Here is a 12,426-nt window from a genome sequence, read left to right on the forward strand (position 1 = left end):
CTCCTCCGGCATCCAACTCAAGAACTAGTGTGCATGGATGACCAAAAATGAGCCTATCTTGACTTATATTAGAAATGTATATTTATGAGTGGAGATAACAGATTATTTACTGTATTACTAATATTATGAAATCAAACGTACCTGATGTACACTTTGCCGAATCTCATCCTCCTCCACGTTACAGATAAGCCTAAGTATCAAATCCATTATCGCTGAAGTTCCCACATGTTGCACTGCCAACTCAACAAAATCACCTCTGGATTTTAAAAAGTCCAAAACCTGGAAGCAAGTGAACTGATAGGAATACCAGTTCTACAGAGAAGAGAAGAGAATACACTTTATAAGAATGTGTTGAGATAAAGTTTATAGTCAGCTTTACAAGTCAGGCCTTCTTCCATCACCAAAGGAAAAATTTGGTACTACAAGAAGTTATGATTTGGTAGCTAACAGTTACTTAATATAATTCAGTACTTCTTAAAAAACAACTCTGATATGATAATGTTCTTCCAATAAATATAAAGCCATAGTGATATAAATTTAAAGCAGTATCTTGATTTTAAAAAGATGTTTCTTTCTTTCTTAATTTTGAAAGTAAATGTAAAAATAACCAAAGCTAAAATAATTAAATGAATAATTTATGCTCACAAGGTTTACATTTAAAGGAAATTTTGATAAATATTAAGGATACTGTTTATCAAAAGTATCGTGTTTACCATCCTATGAACCAAAAAGACAGCTACTATGTACAAATAATTACATAATCAATAAAGTAAAAAAAAAAAAAAATCACCTTCAAAAGAGGAAAATTTAAAACAGCTAAAGCTGATAAAAATAAATTTTCCTAATGATTTCATAAAACTGATGGCAAAAGAAGAAGGCCTATCCTGTCCTGTGCGAGTAGAAGGGCGAGAGTCTGACCAACATGAACAGCAGGCCATCTAACGCTCAATACTCTAGTCAGCCACAAGCTCCTCTAAATTTTAATAAATCCTAGTCAAAGTTGCAGGATACAGTAATAATGGTTATTGTCAACCAAACAAGATTTTTCAAATATATGTATGTATATGAGTGGTTGGGCCATTCTATGCCTGTTTCCTTGAGCTATCTCGCTGAGGCGGGAACAGAGGTTAAGTATATTATTTTATTTTACTATACTTAACCGCCGTCTCCAGCATTAGCGAGGTAGCGCAAGGAAACAGATGAGGAATAGCCCAACCCAACCCCATACACAAACAAATCCATCCATAAACCTCCGACACATATATCCTCTTGGTCAATCTTTCCTCACTCATTCTCTCCATGTGCCCAAACCATTTTAAAACACCCTCTTCTGCTCTCTCAACCACGCTCTTTTTATTTCCACACATCTCTCTTACCCTTACATTACTTACTCGATCAAACCACCTCACACCACACATTGTCCTCAAACATCTCATTTCCAGCACATCCACCCTCCTGCGTACAACTCTATCCATAGCCCACACCTCGCAACCATACAACATTGTTGGTACCACTATTCCTTCAAACATACCCATTTTTGCTTTCCAAGATAATGTTCTCGACTTCCACACATTCTTCAAGGCTCCCAGGATTTTCGCCCCCTCCCCCACCCTATGATTCACTTCCGCTTCCATGGTTCCATCCGCTGCCAGATCCACTCCCAGATATCTAAAACACTTTACTTCCTCCAGTTTTTCTCCATTCAAACTTACCTCCCAATTGACTTGACCCTCCACCCTACTGTACCTAATAACCTTGCTCTCATTTACATTTACTCTTAACTTCCTTCTTTCACACACTTTACCAAACTCAGTCACCAGCTTCTGCAGTTTCTCACATGAATCAGCCACCAGCGCTGTATCATCAGCGAACAACAACTGACTCACTTCCCAAGCTCTCTCATCCACAACAGACTTCATTCTTGCCCCTCTTTCCAAAACTCTTCCATTCACCTCCCGAACAACCCCATCCATAAACATACATTTTCTTTTTTTTTTTTTGCTTTGTCGCTGTCTCCCACGTTTGCGAGGTAGCGCAAGGAAACAGACGAAAGAAATGGCCCAACCCACCCCATACACATGTATATACATACGTCCACACACGCAAATATACATACCTACACAGCTTTCCATGGTTTACCCCAGACGCTTCACATGCCCTGATTCAATCCATTGACAGCACGACCCAGGTATACCACATCGATCCAATTCACTCTATTCCTTGCCCTCCTTTCACCCTCCTGCATGTTCAGGCCCCGATCACACAAAATCTTTTTCACTCCATCTTTCCACCTCCAATTTGGTCTCCCACTTCTCCTCGTTCCCTCCACCTCCGACACATATATCCTCTTGGTCAATCTTTCCTCACTCATTCTCTCCATGTGCCCAAACCATTTCAAAACACCCTCTTCTGCTCTCTCAACCACGCTCTTTTTATTTCCACACATCTCTCTTACCCTTACATTACTTACTCGATCAAACCACCTCACACCACACATTGTCCTCAAACATCTCATTTCCAGCACATCCATCCTCCTGCGCACAACTCTATCCATAGCCCACGCCTCGCAACCATAAAACATTGTTGGAACCACTATTCCTTCAAACATACCCATTTTTGCTTTCCGAGATAATGTTCTCGACTTCCACACATTCTTCAAGGCTCCCAGAATTTTCGCCCCCTCCCCCACCCTATGATTCACTTCCGCTTCCATGGTTCCATCAGCTGCCAGATCCACTCCCAGATATCTAAAACACTTTACTTCCTCCAGTTTTCTCCATTCAAACTTACCTCCCAATTGACTTGACCCTCAACCCTACTGTGCCTAATAACCTTGCTCTTATTCACATTTACTCAACTTTCTTCTTTCACACACTTTACCAAACTCATAATACATATATATATATATATATATATATATATATATATATATATATATATATATATATATATGTATCTTTTACACTTAATTGCTGTTTCCCACGTCAAGCAAGGTAGCACCAGGAAACAGACAAAGAATACCCCCATCTACTCATATAAACATTTAAATACATGAACGCCCATACACGCACATATACATACATAACACATACACATACATACAAATGCACATGTACATATTCATACTTGCTTGCCTTCATCCATTCCTGGTGCTACCCTGCCCCATAGGAAACAGCATCGCTATCCCCTGGAAACAATCACAACTGAGTGCATAATCAAGTATATTCCTATGAATCCACGGGGAAATGAAACACAATAAGTTCCCAAGTGCACTTTCAAGTAATAATCACATCATCAGGGGAGATACAAGAAAGAAATATAAGTCAGTGATATACAACAAAGAGGCATAGCTAGGCCACCATTTGGTAAACAAGTGACAACCCAAATGTAGGTCAGATGCATTCGAGTCTGGCAACAAGCATATCATAAACTTATCACGTGGACAAGAAGGGGAACCGTTTACAAATTTTATCAACAATAAAGTTATCCAATTTGTACTGACCTTCATTAATATCAATGTTACAATTATTTGTGTATTTAATAATAATAGATTCAATATTTCTTGTGGTACAGGAGTTGGAGTTAATAACTGAGATGGCATTACTCCAGTCAATACAATGATCATAATCATTAAAATGATTAAACAAGGCGTTTGAGTCTTATCCTGTTCTTATACTATACTTATGTTGCTTAAGTCTAACAAAAAGATCCCTACCAGTCTGCCCAATATACAACTTATCACAATTTCCACATGGCACTCTATAGATGCATCCTGCAGAACTTTCTGGTGAATTCCTTGATTAAGATATTTTTTATAGTATTGTTGTTGCTAAAGGCAACATTTACATTAATGGATTTCAGCAACATGGGAAGTAAAATCATCATTAAAAAGGAGAACTAAAAGGTTCTTGGTGTCAAGGGAAAGTTTGGGTTCAACTCTATAAAATGATTTCTTTGCCAACTTAAGAGACTTTTGGCATCAAGGGGATGATGAGTTTGAAAAGATATACTCTATTGGATCCATGCTAAAGTATCCTAGATGATAAATCCCCTAAGGTGGCAGAGAAATCTTTTAGGTCATCCTCTCAGTGAAATTTCACATAACTTTGCAGGTTATTTAAATCCTTTAATGTAAATGTAGCCTTCAGCAATAACAATACTAAAAAGAATATCTTATTCAAAACCTCACCAGAAAATTCAGCCAGCAGTGTTTATGGAAAGGATCTTTATGTTAGACTTAAGCAACATAAATACAGTATAAGTACTGGAAAAGAATAATCATTTTAAAAATTATAACCACTGTATTGACTGGAGTAATGCTAATTCAGATATCAACTGTATCTCCTTCACTATGAGAAATATTATTGAATCTTCTATTATCAAATACATAAATAATCGTAACATTAATATTCACGAAGGTCTATACAAACTTGATAGCTATGTCATTGGCAAAATTTGTAAACATCTCCCTTTTCCAGTCCACATAATAAAAATCTTATGACAGGCATGATGCCAGACCTGAACACCACCATCCGATAATGCTTGTTTACCAATAGCGTCTCAGCTACATCACTTCCTTATATATCAAATGACTGGTCTACATCTTCTATTTCATTCTTGTATCTCCACTGACAATGTGATCATTACATGAAAAAGCACTTGGGAACTTACCATGTTTCCTTTTCCTCATGGTTACATGCATAAACCAGATCACGCACACCACTGAGAACCCTTTCAAAATACAAACATATATACATTTGTACATATTCATATTTTCCTGACATCATCCATTAAAAATGCCACAATGCCCCAAAGGAAACAGCACTAAAGCATGGAGGAAAAGAAAAATGATAACACTCATGATCGCTGTCCCTAGCGTCAGTGAGGTAGCGCCAAGAAACAGATGAAGAAAGGTCACATCCACCAACATCCATACACAAGCTGTCATGTGTAATGCACCGAAACCACAGCTCCTTATCCACATCCTAGGCCACAGACCTTTCAATGGCTTGCCCTGAATGTTTCATGTTCCCTGATTCAGCCCTATAACTCAGTCTCTAGCTGTCATGTATAATGCACCGAAATCACAGCTACCTTTCCACATCCAGGCCCCACAGACCTTTCCATGGTTTACCCCAGACGTTTCACTTGCCCTGATTCAGTCCACTGACAGCACATCGACTCTGGAATACCACATTGTTCCAATTCACTTTACTCCTTGCACACCTGTACCCCTCCTGTATGTTCAGTCCTGATCGCTCAAAATCATTTTCACTTCATCTTTCCACCTCCAATTAGTTCTCCCACTTCTTGTTCCCTCCACCTCTGACACATAAAGCCTCTGTCAATCTTTCCTCACTCATTCCCTCCACATGTCCAAACCATTTCAATACACCCTCTTCTACTCTCTCAACCACACTCTTTTCATTTCCGCACATATCTCTTACCCTTTCATTACTTACTCGATCAAACCACCTCACTCCACATAGTGTCCTCAAAATAAAAAGACCACACAAACCTGTCTGTCCCTAGCTGCTTCATATGCCCTGGTTCAGTCCAATAATAGCATGTCACCCACTACATACCACAATGCTTAAACATTACCTTAAGGAAAACTCTTGTATGGCATATAACCATCCTGACATCATCATAGGTTTTTTTTGACTTAAATGAAAAGAAGAAGAATCTAGGAGCAGGGGCTGGCCATTTGCTCACTGAGAAGTTATGGAGGAATGGAAGCAAGATGGTTACCTACTTCCAAAGTAACCAAAGAACTGATGTAACACACCTGCAGTTCATGTTTATAAAGCAAGTTATTATCTATTCCCGGTGAAAGGAACTGTCCACTCACTCAATAACAAATGTCAAATGAAAATAAAATCAGATACACTGTGAAATACACTAATGTGTTTTCTACAATAACCCTAATGAAACAGCAAGTGCTGCTTAATCCATTAGGTTTGATTTTCCTTGTCAGTTCTATTGTTTAAAGCTGGATATTCATTAATCAAATCATTTGTGACTGATGATATGTAACATAAAGATAATCACAAGATATAAAGCAAAAATATATGAAAACAACAATATAATGTGACCTATGTATTAATCAGGAAAAATAAATACAACCAACAATCTTGCCAGCCTTTTCATTATCATTAATACCCTAGTTATGAACACAATATTCCCTGTTTCAGCTGATGGGTATTAGCTACTGAAGTCATATTCAACAAGCTTTATCCATAATAACTGCTCTGTAAAAGCATAACAGACTAAAGAAAGTTTGGCTGAAAATTTTAATGGTGTCCACTACCATCAATGGGTGGTAGCCTCCCAGGCAAGAGAGGTTATCATATTTCATGGAGCCTAAAATGATATGAGCAACCAACTCTATGTGCATCACAATACATAAAATCATCCAAAATGATAAAAAATCACAATCAATCTCCAAAATACACATAATGCAAAAATCTACTACTTTTCAATGTAGCCACCTTCAATGCAATCCCTTTCAATTCAATATACCAAATGACCACTATATCTATGTTTAAAAATTAAGTGTTCAGCAATCAGAGGTCAACATGAACTTACATCTTAGAAGCTTTCAGTAAAGATTGAATCATACCCAACAAAATGTTTAAAGGTAAAATACCAGAAAATACAAAAATATGTTGGATACTTCCCAATCAATAATCCTTTGAAAATTGGTCTTTGTGAGCCCAATACTAAGTTTATCATCTGTACCACCTGAATCCTCCATTCAAATATACATTATATATCATATAAAAGAAAAATTCACAACCATAAAAATCTTTGTAAATAGGTAGTGTTAGGAGGGGAAGTAGTAATACTCTAAACAAATCAATAAATATAGTACAGTATCTCCCATTCTGACACAACTATCACTCATCCTAAAAATCTGAACTGAAATATCTAATACACATTCATGAGAGACCTATTTACTAATGAATCAGTAATAAAGTAAAAAGAAATCAAAATTTACTGACCTCATAACAGTGATGAATTACAAGTATCCTGCTGCTGGATCTTGCACTAAAATTTTTCATTCTTGAAAAAGAATGCAATACTTTCCTTTACCTTCCAGCCCCAAGAGTCACTTCTATCCTTATGAGGCTCCTGCAGCACTCAGGAGCAGGCCACATCAACCAGTTGGGAACACAGGTCATAAAGTGCTGTTATGTTGTGTGTGTCTCTATGTACAGAAAGTACAGGGCAATTGAGCAGTAACTGCTCAGTGTCTTTTCCATGGTAGTTGTATCAAATGCAAGAAAGGAATTCATAGTGATATAACGATGGGTGATGTACTAAGTATAAGCAAGATGATGAATCATATTTGTCCAAGGAGCAGGGATTCTGATGTGTATATGTCTGGGAAGTTTGAGTTTTAAGACTGATCTGGGGATACCAGATGCTTTGTGCTTGATGGGTTATTTCAACATTACATGTTTTATCAGGGATATATCTGTGCTGTTCTATAGAAGTATGTATGTATGTAAGCATATGTGTCCTTCTTCATCTGCTTTCTGGCACTATCTAACTGATGTGGGAAATGGCAATCAAGTGAGGTGGTTTAATCAAGTAAGCAATGAAAGGGTAAGAGAGATGTGTGGTAATAAAAAGTGTGGTTAAGGGAGCAGAAGAGGGTGTATTGAAATGGTTCGGTCACAAGGAGAGAATGAGTGAGGAAAGATTGACAAAGAGGATATATGTGTCAAGTGGAGGGAACAAGGAGAAGTAGGAGACCAAATTGGAGGTGGAAGTATGGAGTGAAAAAGGTTTTGAGTGATCAGGGTCTGAACATACAGGAGGGTGAAAGGCGTGCTAGGAATAGGGTAAATTGGAACAATGTGATTTACGGGGTCGAAGTGCTTTCAATGGATTGAACCTGGGCATGGGAAGCGTTTGGGGTAAACCATGGAAAGTTTTGTGGGGCCTGGATGTGGAAAGAGAGCTGTGGTTTCGGTGGATTATAAATGACAGCTAGAGACTGAGTGTGAACAAATGTGGCCTTTGTTGTCTTTTCCTAGCAATACCTCACACGTGCACAGGGGGAGGGGGTGCCATTTCATGTGTGGCAGGGTGGCGACAGGAATGGATGAAGGCAGCAAGTATTAATTACGTACATGTGTATATATGTATATGTCTGTGTATGTATATATATGTATACGTTGAAATGTATAGGTATGTATATGAGCGTGTGTGGACATGGATGTATATGCATGTGTATGTGGATGGGTTGGGCCATTCTTTCGTCTGTTTCCTTGTGCTACCTTGCAAACGCAGGAGACAGCGACGAAGTATAATATGACTCACTTCCGCTTCCATGGTTCCATCCGCTGCCAAATCCACTCCCAGATATCTAAAACACTTCATTTCCTCCACTTTTTCTCAATTCAAACATACCTCCCAATTGACTTGTCCCTCAACCCTACTGTACCAAATAACCTTGCTCTTATACACATTCACTCTCAACTTTCTTCTTTCACACACTTTACCAAACTCAGTCACCAGTTTCTGCAATTTCTCACCCGAATCAGCCACAGCACTGTATCATCAGCGAACAAAAACTGACTCACTTCCCAAGCTCTCTCATCCACAACAGACTGCATACTTGCCCCTCTCTCCAAAACACAGACATATACATATATACACATGTACATAATTCATACTGTCTGACCTTATTCATCCCCGTCGCCACCCCGCCACACATGAAATGACAACCCCCTTCCCCCACGTGTGTGAGGTAGTGCTAGGAAAAGACAACAAAGGCCACATTCGTTCATACTCAGTCTCTAGCTGTCATGTATAATGCACCGAAATCAAAGCTCTCTTTCCACATCCAGGCCTCACAAAACTTTCCATGGTTTACCCCAGACACTTTACATGCCCTGGTTCAATCCACCGACAGCACGTTGACCCCAGTATACCACATCGTTCCAATTCACTCTATTCCTTGCCCTCCTTTCACCCTCCTGCATGTTCAGGCCCCGATCACACAAAATCTTTTTCACTCCATCTTTCCACCTCCAATTTGGTCTCCCACTTCTCCTCGTTCCCTCCACCTCCGACACATATATCCTCTTGGTCAATCTTTCCTCACTCATTCTCTCCATGTGCCCAAACCATTTCAAAACACCCTCTTCTGCTCTCTCAACCACGCTCTTTTTATTTCCACACATCTCTCTTACCCTTACATTACTTACTCGATCAAACCACCTCACACCACACATTGTCCTCAAACATCTCATTTCCAGCACATCCATCCTCCTGCGCACAACTCTATCCATAGCCCACGCCTCGCAACCATAAAACATTGTTGGAACCACTATTCCTTCAAACATACCCATTTTTGCTTTCCGAGATAATGTTCTCAGACTTCCACACATTCTTCAAGGCTCCCAGAATTTTCGCCCCCTCCCCCACCCTATGATTCACTTCCGCTTCCATGGTTCCATCAGCTGCCAGATCCACTCCCAGATATCTAAAACACTTTACTTCCTCCAGTTTTCTCCATTCAAACTTACCTCCCAATTGACTTGACCCTCAACCCTACTGTGCCTAATAACCTTGCTCTTATTCACATTTACTCAACTTTCTTCTTTCACACACTTTACCAAACTCATAATATATATATATAATATATATATATATATATATATATATATATATATATATATATATATATATAGTATCTTTTACACTTAATTGCTGTTTCCCACGTCAAGCAAGGTAGCACCAGGAAACAGACAAAGAATACCCCCATCTACTCATATAAACATTTAAATACATGAACGCCCATACACGCACATATACATACATAACACATACACATACATACAAATGCACATGTACATATTCATACTTGCTTGCCTTCATCCATTCCTGGTGCTACCCTGCCCCATAGGAAACAGCATCGCTATCCCCTGGAAACAATCACAACTGAGTGCATAATCAAGTATATTCCTATGAATCCACGGGGAAATGAAACACAATAAGTTCCCAAGTGCACTTTCAAGTAATAATCACATCATCAGGGGAGATACAAGAAAGAAATATAAGTCAGTGATATACAACAAAGAGGCATAGCTAGGCCACCATTTGGTAAACAAGTGACAACCCAAATGTAGGTCAGATGCATTCGAGTCTGGCAACAAGCATATCATAAACTTATCACGTGGACAAGAAGGGGAACCGTTTACAAATTTTATCAACAATAAAGTTATCCAATTTGTACTGACCTTCATTAATATCAATGTTACAATTATTTGTGTATTTAATAATAATAGATTCAATATTTCTTGTGGTACAGGAGTTGGAGTTAATAACTGAGATGGCATTACTCCAGTCAATACAATGATCATAATCATTAAAATGATTAAACAAGGCGTTTGAGTCTTATCCTGTTCTTATACTATACTTATGTTGCTTAAGTCTAACAAAAAGATCCCTACCAGTCTGCCCAATATACAACTTATCACAATTTCCACATGGCACTCTATAGATGCATCCTGCAGAACTTTCTGGTGAATTCCTTGATTAAGATATTTTTTATAGTATTGTTGTTGCTAAAGGCAACATTTACATTAATGGATTTCAGCAACATGGGAAGTAAAATCATCATTAAAAAGGAGAACTAAAAGGTTCTTGGTGTCAAGGGAAAGTTTGGGTTCAACTCTATAAAATGATTTCTTTGCCAACTTAAGAGACTTTTGGCATCAAGGGGATGATGAGTTTGAAAAGATATACTCTATTGGATCCATGCTAAAGTATCCTAGATGATAAATCCCCTAAGGTGGCAGAGAAATCTTTTAGGTCATCCTCTCAGTGAAATTTCACATAACTTTGCAGGTTATTTAAATCCTTTAATGTAAATGTAGCCTTCAGCAATAACAATACTAAAAAGAATATCTTATTCAAAACCTCACCAGAAAATTCAGCCAGCAGTGTTTATGGAAAGGATCTTTATGTTAGACTTAAGCAACATAAATACAGTATAAGTACTGGAAAAGAATAATCATTTTAAAAATTATAACCACTGTATTGACTGGAGTAATGCTAATTCAGATATCAACTGTATCTCCTTCACTATGAGAAATATTATTGAATCTTCTATTATCAAATACATAAATAATCGTAACATTAATATTCACGAAGGTCTATACAAACTTGATAGCTATGTCATTGGCAAAATTTGTAAACATCTCCCTTTTCCAGTCCACATAATAAAAATCTTATGACAGGCATGATGCCAGACCTGAACACCACCATCCGATAATGCTTGTTTACCAATAGCGTCTCAGCTACATCACTTCCTTATATATCAAATGACTGGTCTACATCTTCTATTTCATTCTTGTATCTCCACTGACAATGTGATCATTACATGAAAAAGCACTTGGGAACTTACCATGTTTCCTTTTCCTCATGGTTACATGCATAAACCAGATCACGCACACCACTGAGAACCCTTTCAAAATACAAACATATATACATTTGTACATATTCATATTTTCCTGACATCATCCATTAAAAATGCCACAATGCCCCAAAGGAAACAGCACTAAAGCATGGAGGAAAAGAAAAATGATAACACTCATGATCGCTGTCCCTAGCGTCAGTGAGGTAGCGCCAAGAAACAGATGAAGAAAGGTCACATCCACCAACATCCATACACAAGCTGTCATGTGTAATGCACCGAAACCACAGCTCCTTATCCACATCCTAGGCCACAGACCTTTCAATGGCTTGCCCTGAATGTTTCATGTTCCCTGATTCAGCCCTATAACTCAGTCTCTAGCTGTCATGTATAATGCACCGAAATCACAGCTACCTTTCCACATCCAGGCCCCACAGACCTTTCCATGGTTTACCCCAGACGTTTCACTTGCCCTGATTCAGTCCACTGACAGCACATCGACTCTGGAATACCACATTGTTCCAATTCACTTTACTCCTTGCACACCTGTACCCCTCCTGTATGTTCAGTCCTGATCGCTCAAAATCATTTTCACTTCATCTTTCCACCTCCAATTAGTTCTCCCACTTCTTGTTCCCTCCACCTCTGACACATAAAGCCTCTGTCAATCTTTCCTCACTCATTCCCTCCACATGTCCAAACCATTTCAATACACCCTCTTCTACTCTCTCAACCACACTCTTTTCATTTCCGCACATATCTCTTACCCTTTCATTACTTACTCGATCAAACCACCTCACTCCACATAGTGTCCTCAAAATAAAAAGACCACACAAACCTGTCTGTCCCTAGCTGCTTCATATGCCCTGGTTCAGTCCAATAATAGCATGTCACCCACTACATACCACAATGCTTAAACATTACCTTAAGGAAAACTCTTGTATGGCATATAACCATCCTGACATCATCATAGGTTTTTTTTGACTTAAATG

The 12,426-nt window shown here is 38.5% G+C and overlaps 1 protein-coding gene across 11 annotated transcripts in view; it reads right to left on the bottom strand.

The window, feature by feature from the left end:
• Positions 1-12,426, bottom strand: part of LOC139747243 (serine/threonine-protein phosphatase 6 regulatory subunit 3-like) — an 89,222-nt gene that overhangs the window by 57,386 nt on the left and 19,410 nt on the right. For 8 of the 11 annotated variants that reach the window (XM_071659302.1, XM_071659306.1, XM_071659304.1 and 5 more), the window contains exon 6: positions 142-312. In XM_071659302.1, coding sequence (XP_071515403.1) covers positions 142-312 — 171 coding nt within the window. The remainder of the gene's footprint in view (positions 1-141; positions 313-12,426) is intronic. The other 3 variants (XM_071659307.1, XM_071659305.1, XM_071659296.1) reach the window with 1 other exon arrangement.

This window comes from Panulirus ornatus, chromosome 68, assembly GCF_036320965.1.
Source record: "Panulirus ornatus isolate Po-2019 chromosome 68, ASM3632096v1, whole genome shotgun sequence".
NCBI lineage: Eukaryota > Metazoa > Arthropoda > Malacostraca > Decapoda > Palinuridae > Panulirus > Panulirus ornatus.